Source organism: Balaenoptera ricei, chromosome 14 (assembly GCF_028023285.1).
Source record: "Balaenoptera ricei isolate mBalRic1 chromosome 14, mBalRic1.hap2, whole genome shotgun sequence".
Lineage (NCBI taxonomy): Eukaryota > Metazoa > Chordata > Mammalia > Artiodactyla > Balaenopteridae > Balaenoptera > Balaenoptera ricei.
This window is the reverse complement of record NC_082652.1, coordinates 8,359,027-8,379,396: the sequence shown is the minus strand read 5'-3', so window position 1 is coordinate 8,379,396 and position 20,370 is coordinate 8,359,027. Positions and strand designations below refer to the sequence as shown.

The following is a 20,370-nucleotide window of genomic DNA, read 5'->3' as shown; positions in this document are numbered from 1 at the left end:
TACCACCACCAAGTTTTTATTGAGTTTCTTTGTGCCTGGATCATTAGAAGGATTAGTGCTTTTTCTTCCGTTGAGGCTCAGCTGCTGCTCCCACATGGTGAATGAAAGGCTTTCTTTGCATTTTTCCAAAGAAGAAAATCCAGGACTGTAGATGTTATATTATCTGAGCAATGCTTGAAGCAAGAAAAATAAGTAAGCTAAAAAACAAGTATTGGGCTTCCCTGGTGGCGCAGTGGGTAAGAATCTTCCTGCCAGTGCAGGGGACACAGGTTCGAGCCCTGGTCCAGGAAGATCCCACATGCTCTGGAGCAACTAAGCCAGCACACTGCAACTACCAAGCCCGCGTGCTGCAACTACTGAAGGCCGCGCGCCTAGAGCCCGTGCTCCAAAACAAGAGAAGCCACCGCAATGAGAAGCCCACGCACCGCAAGGAAGAGTAGCTCCTGCTCACCGCAACTAGAGAAAGCCTGCGTGCAGCAACAAAGACCCAACGCAGCAGAAAAAATTAAAAAATAAAAATAAAAAAACCCCAAGTATTATTGCAGCCTAAGGAAGTGGGGTGGCTTTGTGTTTTAAACTGACATAGTACATATAAGCAAATCTATTCAAAAGGAATACAACAGTCAGGTCCTCATGAGACGTGAATTGACATCTTCATAACTCTTTCTCTACTTAAATATTTATTTAAGTACTGGTTGAGTTAGGAGAGGAAGAAGTATCGGAAAACCAACGGAGTGTCATCAAGTCAGGCTGAAGAAATCGATACTTTAATTTACAAACTAATTTTCTCTGTCCAAATGAAGTCAACTCCAAGGGCTCACCCTAATTCTCTCACCGTGCTAGGATTTGGTTATTTTGTATGTCGCTCTAAAAGAGCAGCTGGGATTTGAGAACCGTTGGTTCTTCAAGTGTCTTCAATAAAACGTTTTTTAAAGCCGCGTCCTTGCGTGCGCAGCTGTCACTGCTTATTGGATTCTCCAGAGAGGAGACCTGAGGTCATTACCGACTGTGAGAGGCTTGAATGTCTGGGGAGGAAATCCGAGGCCCTGCTTTGACCGTTATAGCAAAAAAGTTCCAACCCACCGGCGTTTTCAAATTTACCACGCCCTTTCCCGCCTTCATCTCCAGGGTAACTTGACCACCCAGCCCTAAACCCAAATTTCTGCTGCAGGTTCCTAAGGGGACGCTGACTCCGAGCTCAGCGATCCAGCGGAGAAAACAGCCCGGAGACTCCCGCCACGCCCAGACCCGCCCATCTCTGCTTGGGGCGGAACGGATTCTTTCTCGGCCTTCCAGGCTGCGACGGAGGCCCCGCCCCATTCCCGCCACTTCATTGGCTTTGGTGACCGGCCCCCCGAGTGTCGGCTCCGGATTGGCCGACTCGGCCGCCGCTCGGCGCTCTTCCCGGGGGCGCGCGGCGGGCGTGACCACGCCCCTTACGTCTGGACGCTGGGTCGCCTCGGGAGGCTCAGTATCGCCGCCCACAAGGAGGGAGGGTGGTTGTGCTAGGAGCTGCTATGGTGCTGAATTCTCCTGCAGAGCCGACCCAGACGCGGCGGTCGCGGCCATGAAGGTGAGGGGCCGGTGGGGCCGGGCAGTCTCTCCTCTCCTCTTCTATCCGGCCAGTGCGCCCGAAGTGCCTTCCTTTCGCCTCAGCGGTTACCCTGCCGGCACCTCGGAGAGCTCCGCGGAGGGGGGGGTCCCCCGCCGGCTTCTGGGGCCCTGACCCGCAGGGCGGATGTCGTGGGCTCCCGGACGTTTCCAACTCCCACAGCGCCTCCGTCAGCGAGCCCGAGGCCGGGGGAGAGGCCGGGCCCGCCCGCACTCACGCCTGGTGGGCCCCTCTCCGCGCTGGGCCCTGTCCGCGTCCTCGGGGGCCGGAGGCAGACCCCCTGGTGCTCGCCTCACCCTCCATGCCTTTGCCCACAGCGTGCCCTCTCCCGCCCCGAGTCCTTGAACTGACCCAAATGTCGGGAGCACCACGGGACTGTCGCAGGACGGAAACTGCAGGACGAAGGGAAAAGGAGTTGTGCGGGGAGTCGTGAGGCTGGGGCCCGGCTAACTGGTTAGAAATGTCTCGGGGCGGGGATCCCACCCTGAAGGATCTGTTTGCAGGCTTAACACTGGGGCCGTGACCTAGAGCTCTTAGCAAACCCGTTGTGTCTCCATCGCCGCTAGGTACGCAGCAAGTAATTTGACAGCTTGAGTCTTCAAGGTGGGTGTGAGAGCGTGGGAGCATCATTGAGTGAGAAGTTTAAGGAAGAGGGGGGAGGGGGGAGGTTCTGGCCTGCTTTTGGGAGCTGATTCTCTCAACTTGATCGCTGAGAGTTCTAAAGAGCTCTGGGTACAACAATCAATTCACGTATTGATTCAAACCAAGTGGGATGAGTCATAAGGTGATACTCTTTCAGACATAGATGATTTCATTAATCTCAGTGAAGAGGTGTGATTGGCGTGGGTAAGAAAAATAACAGAGTGAACTGCTAGCTTAAAACTCTACCTTCACAAAGCCCCAAGAAGATATTTTGTTGAGCATTTCCTATGTGTTAGCTAAGAGGGATATATCATGCGTAGAAGTAATTCAAAATACAATCCCACCCTTTAGGAGTTTGCCAACCAAAAGAGAAGAGACATTCTCAAGAAACCACATGATGAGGCAGAATTTGATGTAAGGTATCAAAAAAATACAAAACCCTCAGGAGCAGGAAAGGATTTTTTCTGGCTGTAGGAAGCAAGGAAGATTTTTGGAATAGGTAACTTCTGAACTGGGTTTAAAGTATGAGGATATTCAAAGAGCTTACTTTTTAACTTCCCAGTTCAGCTATAAAATATTTCAACTTAGAATACCTCTTAAAATATCTAAAACTAGCTTTCTTTCCTGAAAACCATCATCCCGCTCTGTGTTAAGATCCAAAAACAAATAAGGGATCTTTATACATAATGCCTCAAAGAATGTCAGTACCTTTATTAGTAAATATTAAATTTGTGACCCATCAAGAAACAAGGTGTAGAAGGAGAGAGAGAATTAGGGGCAAGTACAGTGTTGAAATTTTTTCAGAAGTGTTTTTGAATTTAGGTGGAGGATACTGCTTTCTGAGTTGAAATTTTAGAAACAAAGTTGGATGGGATTTGAAAATATAAAAAGGTATATTTTATGAAACAAAATGCAGACCTAAATAGACATCAGTCTGAACAAGATGACAATTATGAAGATACTGCTTTTCATTTAAGTTTTTGTGAAAACTGGATTCACAAAATTTAGGATTGGGGCTATTTATTAACTTTGTTTCATATTGAAATTGTCTAATTTTGCAGTATCTATAGATTTCTGGGCAGGGGCATTGATTTCTGATGTCATGGAATTCTAACATGTGAATGTTCATCTAAGCAAGTATTAAAATTAAATTAAAATTAAAATTTCAGTGGAATTAAAATTAATTTAAAAGCCAAGCAATCAGATAAGTACATCTTCACACAAACCCAGGAGCAGGAGCTGATTTTAGTATATGTGTAGAATGGGTATTTTCTTTACTTTCTTTCTTTAATTTTTTTTGTCTTTTTTTGTTATTGTTTAGAAACTGTTGTTTTGAAATAGGTTTGTCTCAAAGATTCAAGTAACCGTTTTACCTTAGAGTAGCATCTAATTAACTTCCTGTAACGGATTTAAAAAAAAATCCAAATTAGTGTCTTATGTTAATTTGATTTAATCTTCTTCCTGTTTTCCCATATTTATATTGATCTCACCCTTAATTGTACTAATCATGTTCATTCTTCCAAGCTCAAAACGAGACATCAAGAAGAAAGTAATCTGTTTAACATAATTTCCTTATCCTTTTTTTTTTTTCTCTTTTCTCTGAAAGATGGGGGAGTGATGCTAAGGGTCAAGTATACTGTTTTGTTTTTTAATTTTATTTATTTATTTTTGGCTGCATTGGGTCTTTGTTGCTGTGCGCAGGCTTTCTCTAGTTGCGGCGAGCAGGGGCTCTTCTTCGTTGCGGCGCGCGGGCTTCAGTAGTTGTGGCACATGGGCTCAGTAGTTGTGGTGCACGGGCTTAGTTGCTCCGCGGCATGTGGGATCTTCCCAGACCTTGGATCGAACCCGTGTCCCTTGCATTGGCAGGCGGATTCTTAACCACTGCGCTGCCAGGGAAGCCCCAAGTACACTGTTTTTTGTTTGTTTGTTTGTTTTAAGAAAAGAAAACAAAACCCAAACATGAAGAAGATAACATTTATGATCTCCAGAACACGTTATTTGTAAAAATCAATCAATTTGGCCAAATGTCTTACCTAAAAATATTACATTTTTAAGATTAGCATTTGTTTTTGCATCCTGCTTAATGTCCAAATGGTATGAGAGAAAGAACTTAGGATGTAGAATTTCCTCCTTTGTGGTATATAGCCTGATATTTAGTCATTAAGATCGCAGAGTTCCTGGTGTATTATATTTCAGTTGAAGCAGCAGTTTCAGTAAGAAATCCTTTCCCTTTTTAAGGAACTGTTGCTCCAGTGGCTCTAAATAGGGTAAAGATTTTTGCTTATTATCTTAATCGTTTCTTCTGGTTTGCTTTAATTTCTGTAGGGAAGTTTAACCTAATTGAAATTTAAACTGTAAAACTTACTCTCTTATATCACTGGTACTGAGATTTGAAACATCTTTTCATATTGTTTAACACAAGGACATTGAGTTTTAGCAAACTGAAGGTTGTTCAGAGTTTAAAGACAAAGCTTGTGGTGATTGAGTTCTCTGAAGAAGCTTCCACTGGTGGAAGAATTGAATCCCTGCCTGGTCCTTGTAGCTTCTTACAGCATCCAAGAAAATTAATGTTCTTGAAATTGAAACTTCTAGGTTTATCCTTAAAATAACTGTGTAAAATATTACCGTATTTAATTTAGAGTTGAGGCAAGCAACTCTTAGGAGCTGGCATTATGATTACTGCTGTTTACCTAGTTTAATCAAAAGCAAATGATTTAGACTATGATCATTTAGTTTTTTGCTGTTTTCAAACCCATCAACTTCCCTACTCCCCCTTCTCTCTCTCTCTCTCTCTCTCTCTCTCTGGCTGTCATTTAATCTTCATGGAAATCACTATAGCTTTTCTTAGTCTTCATTCTAGTTTGCCTGGCTACTATTACATTTGGTGTAATCATTAAAAGGGATCACATCCTGATGTAGTTTAGAATAGGATTCAAAGTTTGTAGTAAACTTTTTGTTAATTCTGTAAGTTGAGCATTTTGGAAGTCTCCCCGCCCCAACCCCCAGATATTCTAAAAAGCACATTAGATCTCACACAGACACACACACGCACAATCAAAGACAGCTGAACCTTGAGCCATTTGAAAACTGGCACTCTGCCAAAAAGAAGGCTGGGCTACTGCTCTTGCAAAGAAAGAATGCATTCCCTCTTGCTTTTGTTGACTGAAATGATGATTCAGAATGGGCCTCTATTGTGTGAATCTGACCGAGGAACCCAAGAGAGTGCTTAAAAAATTGGTGGTCTGCTATTGTGGAAATAAGTGTCACAGCACTGGAAACTGTCAGTCCCACTCTCCTGCAAAGTGTTTACATTTGTGGGTCACAGCCCCCTCCCCTCCTCTATACTCCTACAGAGGGGAGGGAATTTCTAATTCATTCTTTAGGAAGGAACAATACAGAAGGAACACGTTCAGCCTTTCTGCTACTAGAGAATGAAGAGGAACTTTTATGTTGGTGATTTTAGCAAAGGAGCTGAACATGCTTGCCTCAGTACTTTCCTGGGACCTTCTCAGATCTATCTTCCTGTGGGTAGGGAAGGGACTCTTGTCAACTAGATGGTAAGCTGCTGTTGGTCAGCAGTGCTGGTGGCTGGGTGGCATGTTATCAAGACCAGTTGGCTGCAGAGCTAAAGGCATGTTCTCCAATTGATGTTACCAGTAAAAAAGCAAATATTTAGATTTCTGTTTGTCTTATTTCTTTACTCAGTTTTAAAATGGGAGTGAGAAAAAAAGGTAGTGTTATTGGCTCCCTAAAATCTTGGTGCACTGTCTTTGAAAAAAACATGAAAACTGGCATTGGATACCAGAATAACATGAAGAGATCTAGGTGTCTGGGGCAGTCCAAACAGGAGGCTTTAGAATTTAATTTCTTAACTGTGGGCCATATAAGTTTTTAATATGAGATCTGGTTCTTAATTGATGCCAGGCAGGCCATGGTTCCATGGCTAATCTACTCAGGAACAGTTTTAGTCTGAGAGGGTGTGTAGGAAAGGGATTAGGTTTATCAAGAAAAAGTCATTTATTTTCAGTAGTCATTGATGGCTAGAAAGTCAACTACAAACACAGCTAAATTCTCTGAACTAGGAGTTTTGTATCAGACATAAGTAGATGGTTGCCTTATTTGGTTATTCTCTATGTTGTTTTTGAACTATATTCATGGTCAAGAGAGGAAATGTAGCCATCTTTACATCCTTCTCACCTCTTGGATTCATGTGGTTTAGTCTGTAGAGTCCTGCTGTCAACCATGGTCCCAAGTAGGGTTTAGAATTGTTAGTCACGTAAGCCCAGGTCATAGCAGAGATCCAGACTTTGGCTTTATTCGTGGAAGGGTAGTAGATTTTTTTTTTTTTTTTTTTTTTTTACAAAGCAAGCAACTGAAAGATGGATGGAGACCTTTATATAAGTAATACACCTCTTTCAAAGTGAGGCATAGCAACAACTCAGTGAATTTACTGCAAATCCAAAAACCAAAGGGCTGTGGATTGTGTACTGTCTGCCTAGGAATTGGATTCACTCAGAAAATTTAGGAGGAAATGGAGTAGTTTGGAAAATATGCTTCAATCTTACTATCAAAATGTGAGCAGAGTGTGAATAAAAAAATAACGGAATGCAGGCTGATTAAACTGGTGGAAGATCTTAGAGGATAGGGACTACGGAAGTAGAGAGAACATGAACTTGGGTCTCTAAAGCTTTTAAGGGGAGGGTGCAAAAAGGGGAAGCTTTTTGGTTATGACCCTACCAGGTACGGTAACTGGGCTCTAAGGAAATATAACAAAGACAGAGAGTCAAGAGCTCAGAGAATAAATTCATGTTCTCCTCCCCGCCCCTTTCCCAAGAGCACACATTCAATAAACTGTTGGGAAAACGCTCTCTTAAATTGTTCCCTAATTGCTTTTGTAGATTCTGTCACTTGAAAAATGGGACTGTTATATCAAGTATTAACAGAAATTTGGATAGATTTGAGAGGAGAAAGGTCAGTATAGGACACTTCAAGCATTATTAGGTGAAGGGCAAGGTAATAGTCCTTAGATAGGGATCCCTGTGCCCTGAGGGACACGCAGAAGAAATTCAGGCAATTGGGACTTTAAGGGAAAGTGCAAGAAGATGAAACATACTAACGGGAGGCAGGGAGATGGACCCTAAGTTTGGAAGATTCATCTTCTGGGTGGATTCTTCAACTTGGAGGTGAAGAAGGACAAAAATAGTTTGCCAAATGGCTTTTTGACAGACCCAGAAATCACTGTCTTTCTCCCAGTATTGGAGAGTTCACCCAAGCAAATATGTAGAGGAATAAGTTGGGAAGTAAGAAATCTGAGCCAAAAAGCAAAGAGCAAATAAAATGAAGGAGGGCACCAAATTTCAGCTTAACTTGCAGGCTAATATGTGGTAAAAGAAAGGAACTGATTGGGGACTTCCCTGGCGGTCTAGTGGTTAAGACTCCGAGCTTCCACTGCAGGAAGGTTCGATCCCTGATTGGGGAACTAAAACATGCGCGTGTGGTGCGGCCAAAAACATTAAAAAAAAAAAAAAAAAAAAAAGTTTTTTTAAAAAAAGGAAAGGAACTGATTTAAGAATCAGATTAAATTGTTAAAAACTCAGCTGAGGCTTTCTGAGCTAATCCTTTCTGAAAGGATTAGGGGAAACCAGAGTGGGAAAGGAAACACTAGAGGCAAATCCCACTACTTGGGGATGAGGGTGTGAAGGGGCGGTACGTACACAGGTAGTGAGGAGCACGTGCGGAGATGTAGGTCCTAGAACTCTAGAGGCACAGGCTTCAGAAGTAACCGCAGCCCCTTCCATTAGGGAATCTGAGTGATTCTCCAGCTGAAATGATGTAGGCAGAAAGGAGAAATCCCCTAGACCGAGCAGGTGTTAACCTTTTAACCTTGACTGTACATTCACATCACATGGGGAATTATAAAAAATTCTGAGGCCCAGGTTGTACCCCAGACCTGTTAAATCAGAATCTTGGGGCTGGGACCCAGGCACCAGTATCTTTTAAGGCTCTCCTGGTGAGTCCAACCACTGTCTTTCTTTTTTTTTTTTTTTTTCTGGCTGCGTTGGGTCTCCGTTGCTGCGCGTGGGCTTTCTCTGGTTGTGGCGAGCAGGGGCTACTCTTCATTGAGGTGCGCAGGCTTCTCACTGTGGTGGCTTCTCTTGTTGCAGAGCACGGGCTCTAGGTGCACGGGCTTCAGTAGTTGTGGCTCGCGGGCTCTAGAGCACAGGCGCCATAGTTGTGGCGCACAGGCTTAGTTGCTCCACGGCATGTGAGATCTTCCCGGACCAGGGCTCGAACCCATGTCCCCTGCATTGGCAGGCAGATTCTTTTTTTCTTTTTATTTTATATATTTATTTATTTTTGGCTGCGTTGGGTCTTCGTTGCTGTGCGCGGGCTTTCTCTAGTTGCGGCGAGCGGGGGCTACTCTGTTGCGGCGCGTGGGCTTCTCATTGCCGTGGCTTCTCTTGTTGCGGAGCATGGGCTCTAGGCGCACGGGCTTCAGTAGTTGTGGCGCACGGGCTCTAGAGCGCAGGCTCGGTAGTTGTGGCGCAGAGGCTTAGTTGCTCCGTGGCATGTGGGATCTTCCCGGACCAGGGCTTGAACCTGTGTCCCCTGCATTGGCAGGCGGATTCTTAACCATTGCGCCACCAGGGAAGTCCAACCACTATCTTAAGGGCAGTTTCACAGGCCTAGGCAGCTCCTTAGCAAGAGGCAGTGACAGCAGCCGCTGTGGTGCAGGACTAAAAATACATGCTCCGAAGTTGGGGAGGTCGAATCACTAAAGAGATCACCTTCATTTCAGCACTGGGGTGCCAGAAAACACAGTCTTAATAGGGGAATGGAAATTAAGTTTTTAAAATATGCTGGATGGGAAAGAAAGGTACATCGAATAAAACTGGTGACTGGGGCTTCCACTTTGAAATTTCTGAACTCTTTCAAGAAAGGCTGGAGTGTTGCAAATGCTACTGTCAGAGGGTAACAGTATACACAGGTGGATTTACCCTTCAGTATGATGCTAGGAATATTCTCTTATTGGGAGATTATTCTCTTATTGGGAGATTTTGTCCAAAATTAAATTTACAGCACTAATGAGGCTGAAACAGATTTTTCAGTGTTTCTTTTTTCCCTCTGTTATGGTCTCTGGCTGATTTGTACCAAATATTAGGTTATACAACATGTTTTTGCCTGGGACAACACTTTGGGAGTTGACTTGGGCTTTGTTTTTAAATTTTTATTTTATAATGAAATGGCTGAAAGAAGATGGAAGCATTCTTTTCATTATTTTCCCTTCTGGGGAATGAAGAGGAAATTCCCTCCCCTTTATAGAAACATGAGGAATTGGATGAAATAGTTACCCTCCAATATTGATGTCTACAAAGAGATTCACTTGTTTTCCCAAAACAAATCCTTCTATTCCCTTCACCAGAGCTGTGTATATTTTCAGCCTAGAATTTTAATGATCATACTCATTAACATGGTTTGAAAATTTGTATCCTTCCTTAACTCTCATTGTAAAACTGATTTCTGAGAGAAAGAACAAAATGTGTAACAGTGCTGCTTTTGAAAGGGAGTATCATTTGAGATTTTTGGCCTGCTAGGTTAGAATATTTTTTACCTTTATTACTCTTTATCTACAAGACACAATTTGAACTTAAAATTTAAGTTCAAAAACGAACAAAAAATTTAATTATGTTGCCTTTAAAGAGGTAACATAAAGAAACCTTTTACAGTTATTTTATTTATTAGTCATAATTATGGAACTAGATGCTGTGGAGGAAAGAAGTTCGGTCCACAAGGAACTTTCACTGAAGTTGAGGAGACAACATCACCCAGGCATCAAAAGGAGGATAAAAGCTAAAAGCAATTTAATTGTTCAGTAGCTAGGTCAGCAGGAAGCTGAAGCTTCTCAAAAACTATACTTCTTTAAACTCCTGGAATGAAAAAAGTTTCTCCTGGTGGTACTTTCTGTAGTTGAGGTATTCCCAAAAAAATATTATGCTCAAATTGAATTTTTAAAAACATTCTCAGTTGTTTTAAGAACTCACTGTTTAAAGCACTGCGGATGATTAATTTTTTTAAAAAATGGCACTGCGGATGAATCCTTTGCTAACAGAACACTCACTTTAAATGAACTATTAGTAAATCTGGATTTTAAAAAATAAATTTATTTTATTTATTTTGTTTTTGGCTGCGTTGGGTCTTCATTGCTGCGCGCGGGCTTTCTCTGGTTGCGGTGAGCGGGGGCTACTTTTCATTGTGGTGCGCAGGCTTCTCATTGCGGTGGCTTCTCTTGTTGCGGAGCCGGACTCTAGGCACCTGGGCTTCAGTAGTTGTGGCTTGCGGGCTCTAGAGCACAGGCTCAGTAGTTGTGGCGCACGGGCTTAGTTGCTCCATAGCATGTGGGACTTTCCCGGACCAGGGCTTGAATTCGTGTCCCCTGCATTGGCAGGCAGATTCTTAACCACTGCGCCACCAGGGAAGCCCCTAAATCTGGATTTTTATGCCTTTATGTTTAAACAAACCATGGCTTAGACCCTGAGGTATATATTTATTTAAAGGTATAAACTATTAATAATAACTTAACCTGACTTTTAAAGACATCACTATTTCTTGAGAATTACAGGGTTTGAAGCCATGTAATACTTAAGTCAGTGACTCTGATGCTTAAGAATGTTTGAACCTATATTGTGGTTTCATATTACTTTACCTTCTCCTTTCCCTACATTTAATATAGCATATTACTTCTGGGTAGTAGCAAGAATGGCCTGATCCTTCTATACCATTCCAAATAGACTTTTTTTTTTTTTTTTTTTTTTTATAAATTTATTTATTTATTTATTTATTTATTTATGGCTGTGTTGGGTCTTCGTTTCTGTGCGAGGGCTTTCTCCAGTTGCGGCGAGCGGGGGCCACCCTTCATCGCAGTGCGTGGGCCTCTCACTGCCGCGGCCTCTCCCGTCGCAGAGCACAGGCTCCAGACGTGCAGGCTCAGTAATTGTGGCTCACGGGCCCAGCCGCTCCTCGGCATGTGGGATCCTCCTGGACCGGGGCACGAACCCGTGTCCCCTGCATCGACAGGCGGACTCTCAACCACTGCGCCACCAGGGAAGCCCCCCAAATAGACTTTTTTTTTTTTGGCCGCACCAGGCGGCCTGTGGGATCTTAGTTCCCCGACCGGGGATCAAACCTGCAGTGGAAGCATGGAGTTTTAACCGTTGGACTGCCAGGGAAGTCCCTCCAAATAGCCTTTTTTTTTCTTTTTTAAAGAACTTGAGCTTTATGTATTTTTTTTTAATAAATTAATTTATTTTTGGCTGCATTGGGTCTTCATTGCTGCGCGCGGGCTTTCACTAGTTGTGGCGAGCGGGGGCTACTCTTCGTGGTGGGGCGCAGGCTTCTCATTGCGGTGGCTTCTCTTGTTGTGGAGCACGGGCTCTAGGCACGCGGGCTTCAGTAGTTGTGGCTCGCAGGCTCAGTAGCTGTGGCTTGCGGGCCCTAGAGCACAGGCTCAGTAGTTGTGGCACATGGGCTTAGTTGCTCCGCGGAATGTGGGATCTTCCTGAACCACGGCTCGAACCCGTGTCCCCTGCATTGGCAGGAGGATTCTTAGCCACTGTGCCACCAGGGAAGTCCCATTATTATTATTTTTTGATGTGGACCATCTCCAAAGTCTTTACTGAATTTGCTACAACATTGCTCCTGCTTCATGCCTTGGTCCCTTGGCCAAAAGGCATGTGGGATCCCAGCTCCCCAGCCAGGAATCGAACCCGCACCCCCCGCACTGGAAGGCAAAGTCTCAACCACTGGACCACCAGGGAAGTCCCTCCAAATAGCCTTTTAAGGTTGTTTAAAAAAAAATTTTTTTTTAAGAGCTCATTGGACAAGCAGTAAATGTTTGACAGAATTAGATAATAAAATAAATGGAACAGTGCCTTTGTTATGCCCTTTTAACTAATAGGACCTCACCTACCTGGACTTCCATTACTTATCACATTATCTAGAGTCTAGAATATGCTTAAGAATTAGGACAAGGGGCAAAAGCTCATTGGTTCCAAACAGTGTAGCTTTATATTTTAAGCATGGGAAAATGCCTTGACCCCTCACTGAAAATGTATTTTTATATACGCTTCTAACAAGCTTGGTTATCAGGTTTATGAATGCAGTAAAAAAGGAGAGACAGGTTGCTAGAGGTAGATATAGTGATAGCAGTGGTGATTCACAGAAAGGGAAGAGATGAGAGAAAAAAACATAAAAGGCAGCATATTAGTTTCAAGCCACTTAGTGGAGTGGCAAATAGCCCTTACACCTCAAAATGTCATTATGATTATCAGGTCATCAAAAATTGTGTTCGGTATTCTCAGTTTGCTTTTTTAAAATATTTTCCTTAATGCTAAATTAATATATTCCTTATAAAGATTTGGAAAGCAGGGGAAAACTCCAGAAAACAAATTATACGAGATATACATGAAAACCTAGAGAGCACTTCAGTTGGCATTTTGATGTTTTCCCAGTCATTTTTAAAAAATCAAAAAAGTTTTCACATGCCATAGTTTATTATGCCCAGATACAAATGAGAGGACAGAAGTTTAATGAAATTAAGTAATTTGAATTTATATTCTTTCTGCTAAATGATAGCTAGGAAAATCTGCCTCAGCCTATAGAACGGTGCTGTAGTCAACAGTCTAAGGTTGCCAGATAGAATACAAGACACTCAGTTAAATTTGAATTTCAGATAAACAATGAACAGCTTTTTTTGGTGTAAGCATATCTTAAATATTGCACAACACTTACTTCTATCTAGTCATTTTTTCTCTGTGTGCATGCACGTGTATCTCTAAGCGTATGTGTGTTTTTTGTTGTTTTTTTACGAAATTGGGTTCATATTGTATCTTCTCCTTTTGTTAACAATATATCATGAGTATCACCAAAGCCAAATATTCTTTGTAAATACCAGAAAATTATCCACTTCCAAATAGCTTAAAATTTTGATGCTTAAAAGAATAATCTCGAAATTATTTAGGGCTAACGTGCCTCTCCAGAATGGCATTCCCCGAGAATCCCAGAGAGCCCAGGTTCCAATCAGCTTTAAACTGGTGCCTATTTTTGTTCCTTTTCAGGCGGGTGCCACGTCTATGTGGGCTTCGTGCTGTGGGCTGCTGAATGAAGTCATGGGGACTGGAGCTGTCAGGGGCCAGCAGTCAGGATTTGCAGGAGGCACTGGTCCATTCAGATTTACACCGAACTCTGATTTTTCCACTTACCCACCAGCACCTACAGAAGGGCCTAATATAGTTTGCAAAGCCTGTGGACTTTCATTTTCAGTCTTTAGAAAGAAGGTGAGTTGGATGAAATGTTACATACAAAAAAACACATGTATCAGAATTCTTGATTGTATGTTATTTTGAGTACTAATGAATATTCATTTCTTCTTATACAAATATCAGAAAGTTAGTCCTAATAACCATTTCCCATTTAGAAAAGTACTGAGTTGCAGAGACTGTATCACTGCTCAGGTTTTCTGACTAGACATTGTCACTTCTCATGTTGCTCAGCCATCCTTTCTCCTGGACTCTGACCTGTTCGTACACTTTGATTCTTATGTTCTGAAGCAAGAGATTTAATTAGTCTGCAGTTTTGTTCAGAGAAGATTTACTATAACTTTGATCTCAAGTTTCAAAAAATGTATCCCCACCCACATTAACTCAAGTGAAGAAATGAGTATATTAACATTAGCTACTGTTTAAAGATTCAACATGCAAAATAACGGCTAAAACCGTTATTTTCTTTAGGACAGAAAGTTGTTCTTTCTGAGAACCATCATATTGCTGGGCCATCTCCCAGGCTTGTCAATTCAGTCCTTTGAAATACTTAACAAACAAGGTGTTAGCTTGTGGGAACAATGCCCGTGTCCCCTGCACTGGCAGGCGGATTCTTAACCACTGCGCCACCAGGGAAGCCCGCAGTCCCCCTTCTCTTTAAATGGGGAAATTTTCACATAGGCAAAGGGCAGGAAGAGAGTTTGTGGTTGTGCTTTCTGCTCTGTGTGGTTCAAGTCAGCTCTGTTTTGCTGATTACGTTTGCCCAAAGGGGTGGAAAGGTTTTAATTCATTAACACTAGAGTATGTTTTTCTTAAAGGTCTGTATTCGAACTTCTGTGACTCCAAACTGCCTCAGCAGTGACTGTTTTGATTTTCACCGCTTTTAGAACACGAAAATGCCCATGGGTCTGGTGCCATGGGGGACTTCATAAGAACTAAAATTTAATTTTATTAGAAGGCAAAAGGAAAACTAGTGCCTTCACAATGGCTTATATCTGGCTCTCATTAAATGCTTCTTTCCTGTTTCTTCAGCATGTGTGTTGTGACTGCAAGAAAGATTTTTGCTCCGTTTGTTCGATCTTACAAGAAAATCTCCGTAGATGTTCCACTTGTCACTTATTACAAGAGACAGCCTTTCAGCGCCCTCAGTTAATGCGACTGAAAGTGAAGGATCTACGGCAGTATCTCATTCTTAGAAACATACCGATCGATACCTGTCGAGAGAAAGAAGACTTGGTAGATCTGGTACTGTGTCACCGTGGGCTGGGCTCTGAGGACAACCTGGACACGAGCAGTCTGAATTCCTCAAGGTCCCAGACTTCTAGCTTTTTTACACATTCATTTTTTTCCAACTATACAGCCCCATCTGCTACCGTGTCTTCCTTTCAGGGAGAGCTTATGGGTGGAGACCGGACCTTAGGATCTGGAGTACTGGCACAGGTACGAGGGTGTAATTACCCTGAGGGCCTGGCATGTTGTCTGCTTTCGGCCAGTATGGAGGGGCTTTAGGGCTGAAGACTCCTTGCTGAGCCGGGGTTCCACGTGCTGCTGAGCTCTGCACTTGCAGGCTCTCCTGATGTGAGGCTCCAAGCTCAGATGCCGCCTGAAGGGCCCAAAAAGAGCTCATCAGTCTCTTGACCTTAGTTACCTCAGTTTCCCTATCTTACATAGTTAAATACTAGCTGTCGAAATAATGACTGTCAAATGTAGCATATAAACGTTTGCAGGACTATTTGTGTGTCAGTGACCGTGGAAACTATAAGTTAACCTAATGCCCAGTTGCCTTGCTACCGTAAAATTGTTCTAATTTAGATATTGGGAAACAGCCATCTGAATTAGTGACAGGATATGGTTATTTACTCATTGCAAAGAAACGCCAGTGCAGAATGTTGTCCCAGTGAGGTCCTTGGGCATACTAATTGAATAACATGCCAAGTCTTGTAATTAATACTCAATTTGTATATATGAATGATTCTAAAATGCTGAAAGAATTGTTTTGAACATTTATTTCCACATTTAATTTTCTCCTCTGAGGAAAGAGGTTAGAAGCAGAGGGAAATGTGGTCTAGTTGCTTTCTAAATAGTCATCAATTAGATAAGCCCAAGCTAGAAGTTTTATTATTTTCCCAAATGGCAGCTGGCATAATTATGATGCAAAGATAAGACACATCTGACTTTTGTGTCACTTTTGGGTATATGACACCACTTGGGAGATGTGGGTCTTTGGATGATACAATATGGTGTTTGTGAACTAGTGGGGTGGAATACTTGAAATTGGGCATTGTCCTAGGCTTTCTGTTCTCCTTAAAGAAAAGAGTATCTGATGGTTGAGAAATTTCTGAAAACTAGAAATAGCATCAACCATCAGTGAATTAGTCTAGAAAGCATCGTTTGGAATTAGAATGTCTAAGCATGAGGTAGTAGGATTGAGATCTTTGAAATCGATACCCTTGACACTAGGGCTGATCTTAGAGCTTTAGTTTCTACCTGCATCTTAGAGGCTCCAGTTAAACCAGCCAGCTGCAGGTCCTTTGCTAAGGACACAGTGCAATTCCATACACTTTTGGCTTTGACATTCTGTGATGGGACCTTCTTAACTTCTGGGGAGTTAATACTATGGTTAGATTTTACAAATTCACACACACATAGGAATTTGACTTTTGAGATAACTAGGGAAGGTAAATTGTTTATGGAATCATGTGGTGCCCAACTCCTTGGGAGGGGCAGCCGCACTCAGGATCCTAGGAAGGTGTGGAGTATGCCAGGCATTAGGGTCATTCTTGGGGAGGATCTATTGGAAGGGTTTTCTCCAGTGATAAATATGGGTTGGTGCCATTAGGAAAATGATTCCTGACCTAATACGCATTATGTGTGCAGGTGCGAAGTGAAATAGCTTCAGCAAACACAGAAGATGATGAAGAAGATGATGATGAAGATGATGACGATGACGAGGATGAAGAAAACTTGGAGGAGCGGGTGAGACTGCCTATAACATTTGGTTTCCCTGACACGTCACCTTGGTAGGCAGGGAAGATGCCCATGTGGACTGTCGCTAGATTGATTAGCACAGGATGTTTCTTCTGGTTTGAATGCAGCACAATATATAAAACACTTCAAGAACCGGTGAGAAGTCTGGGGAGAATATCCAGGGCCAGTGATGACTGTAGGGTGAAGGCAGCATGCTATTTTCCTTGCTGGATTTGCAGGAACAGAGGTAATGGACACACTCTGTGATTTCAGACATCTGGCCTCGCTAAGAAGAGAGTGAGAGCTTCTCTGTCTGACCTGTCAAGCCTTGAAGACGTGGAAGGGATGAGTGTGCGCCAGCTCAAGGAAATCCTGGCTCGGAATTTTGTCAACTATTCTGGCTGTTGTGAAAAATGGGAGCTAGTAGAGAAAGTAAACCGGTTATACAAAGAGAATGAAGAAAATCAAAAGTCATGTAGGTTTATTTTTCCTTTGTTTCCCTGTAGTAGCTTTCTTTAGGCCTTTCAAAACTGGCCTGTTTCTGTCAGTTAAGTCCACTTTATTTTTGAGAAACCTATGTATCCTTTTATTGAGTGTGAATTAGTTATATAAACCTGCTTATAGATCTGTTAAGCAGTAAGTTCATTATGTGATGTTGGCTTTGAGATCACCATTGCCAAAGAGTTAGATAATCTTTTGTTCAGTCTGGTTTTTCTGGTCATAATTTGTTAGAACTCTAATGAAACTCCTTGTATCTAAAAAAGGCTTGTTTTCTCACTAACCTGTCTGGCAGGCCAGTACTGAGGATTTAAAAGCTACCATTGAGATAATCAAACAGTGGGGGGAAAAAATTCCCTAGAGCCAAGATGTTAAGTAGTTCTTAGCATCAAGTATCAGTAGGTTTCTTTGTTAAGTCACAAAAAGCTAAGGTTAAGAACTTCTGAACTATTTATTGATGGAGCATGGAGCAGAAATCCTCAGCTGGTAACAGGGCCAAGCCACAGAGCATTTATAGGCAAGAAAAAAGAATTCAGGGCTTCCCTGGTGGCGCAGTGGTTGAGAATCTGCCTGCCAATGCAGGGGACACGGGTTCGAGCCCTGGTCTGGGAGGATCCCACATGCCGCGGAGCAACTAGGCCCGTGAGCCACAATTACTGAGCCTGCGCGTCTGGAGCCTGTGCTCCGCAACAAGAGAGGCCGCGATAGTGAGAGGCCCGCGCACCGTGATGAAGAGTGGCCCCCGCTTGCCGCAACTGGAGAAAGCCCTCGCACAGAAACGAAGACCCAACACAGCCATAAATAAATACATAAATAAAAATTAAAAAACAGGAGCTGTTGTTTAAAAAAAAAAAAAGAATTCAGTGGTGTTCAGACTGACAAATATTATGTTCTTATCTAGAAAACAGTCCTCCCATCATTAACGTGTATCATCTTGAGTTTTTTCTTTAAAACCTGGTTATAATACAGCATTTGTTGATAAACAGGTTTATGCCCAGAATATGCAGATAGTATTTTGGCACACCTATTTCTTTTCTTTCTTTTTTTAAAAAATACATTTATTTTTGGCTACGTTGGGTCTTTGTTGCTGTGCACGGGCTTTCACTAGTTGTGGAGAGCGGGGGCTACTCTTCGTTGCGGTGCGCGGGCTTCTCACTGTGGTGGCTTCTCTTGTTGCGGAGCACGGGCTCTAGGTACGTGGGCTTCAGTAGTTGTGGCTCGCGGGCTCTAGAGCACAGGCTCAGTAGTTGTGGCACACGGGCTTAGTTGCTCCGAGGCATGTGGGATCCTCCTGGACCAGGGCTCAAACCCGTGTCCCCTGCATTGGCAGGCGGATTCTTAACCACTGTGCCACCAAGGAAGTCCCACACCTACTTCAAAGATGATGCAACAGTAGCAGATACAGGCATCTTAATCATTGGAGCCTACAGAGGCTCATCTGTTATCTTATTCATGGATCCTTTCTCCCCACTCTCCAGTAATGGTATGGGCCAGGAACTAGGACCCCAGATGACAAGATTCTCTTGACACGACAGTGTTTATTTCCTTAAATCCAGGAACTATTGGCTTTTCAAGCTTGAATTCCTGTTTGGTTCTTTCTAACCTTCTTCATGATTCCCATTAATGCCTTCTGTGACCTGTAGAAAGGGAAGCCTCACTGTCCATAGCTCTATGGCCAAATCTCAGGCTGCAATGAACTTTTTAAACTCATTCTGAACCTTTCTTATTCAGAACCAGAACGTCCCATGCCTTTTGAGTTAGACAAACTCCCAACAGTACCATCGTAGCCAGAAACACAGATGAATTTTGAGATGATTCCAAGGCTCAGGGGGTGCCGTCCCTCAACTACAGGCTACTTGATGTATGACTCTATAACTTTCCCGTCGGTGTAGAAATAAAGCTCCTCCTCCTACTAAGATGAGGCTCTGGAGCCTGTGACTTTCCCAAGGCCACACAGTTGGGCTGGAAATTCGAATCGTGTTCTGACTCTGAGGCCCATATGTAGGACAGCCTAGGGCTTCTTCATTTTTATTTATAGAAGTAAGCTATCACAAAAACCTTGTATTATATACAGATGTAAAATAGAATTAAATAGGGGCGGGGGCGGGAAAAGAAAACGAATTAAATAGCTAACATGTGTTAGGCACTTCATCCCTGGTCCTGAGATAAGTATTTCTCATTTATTCTTCACAAAACCCTACGAGGTGTAATTATTGCCATTCCTAGTGGAAGGAATCGATGTGCCGAGAAGCGGGGACTATTTCTCTTACAGTGGGGTCACTCTGGGTCACTCAGAGGCTGTGTCCGCAGCCCCAGCTCTCTGTTCCCTTTCAGATGGCGAGCGGCTGCAGCTGCAGGACGAGGAGGACGACAGCCTGTGCCGGATCTGCATGGACGCCATCATCGACTGCGTCCTGCTCGAGTGCGGGCACATGGTCACCTGCACCAAGTGCGGCAAGCGCATGAGCGAGTGTCCCATCTGCCGGCAGTACGTGGTGCGCGCTGTGCACGTGTTCAAGTCCTGAAGCCGAGGACCCCCCAAGCTCGATCCCAGACGTTTCAGTGCACAGAAGGGACTGGAAACTTCCTGTTCAAAATTTGAAGCTATTTTTTAAAATTATTTTCACAACTAACTGGGGACGGGAAAGATTCATCCTAAGTTGGTCCATGCCGTATGCCTGTCAGCTGGAGGACTGGCTCAGTTTCCCAGTTTCTGCTGGGCTTCTTCACACATCTCTGATTACTAATCGCTGAAGTCAGACTGCTTATGGCATCAGCTACTGTTCTCTTTGGAGGACATTTATCCTGGTCTCTTATTTCTCCTTCATCCTATTTTTAACTTTAACTACTCAGATGTTTGAAACTTCTGCTCTCTTTGGATGAGGTCACTGTCTGCAAATGGCCGATATGGTACACGCCGAACAGGGGCACCTCTGAATGTTCATTTTATTAGTCATGTATATTTTAAATGCTACTATTTGATGAATGTAATTTTCCACATTGTTGCTATTTCTGCGTTTAAACGTAATTGGGAACAACTGACATTCTATAGTCAACTGCCAGGGCCTGAGACTAAACATGTCCATTTTTGTTCAGGTACAGCTTTTTATAGCAAGGGCTGCATCTAGCTTCCTTCATTAGAGAAGTGTGTGTGTTAAATTCTTTATTAACGTGTAATCAGTTTACACTGTTTTATATAGTGAAAGTGTATTTTCAGTGCTACCCACTAGCTAGTTTGAACTTTAGGAATAAAATTAGGTTTTAAAAAATGCTTTTGTTTACATTTGTCCTGGTCAGTTCCTAATTTACTTCGGTACAGCATGAATGGGTGTCCAG

The 20,370-nt window shown here is 43.0% G+C and overlaps 1 protein-coding gene across 1 annotated transcript; it reads left to right on the top strand.

Annotated features, from left to right (window-relative positions):
• The first annotated feature begins 1,458 nt into the window (after positions 1–1,458).
• On the top strand, positions 1,459–20,305 carry RNF34 (ring finger protein 34). The gene is made up of 6 exons (XM_059895110.1): positions 1,459–1,573; positions 13,369–13,587; positions 14,602–15,009; positions 16,447–16,545; positions 16,810–17,011; positions 19,369–20,305. Exons 1-6 carry the CDS (start codon positions 1,568–1,570, stop codon positions 19,557–19,559), a joined length of 1,125 nt encoding a protein of 374 aa, XP_059751093.1. The 5' UTR covers positions 1,459–1,567; the 3' UTR covers positions 19,560–20,305.
• The last annotated feature ends 65 nt before the right edge of the window (positions 20,306–20,370 follow it).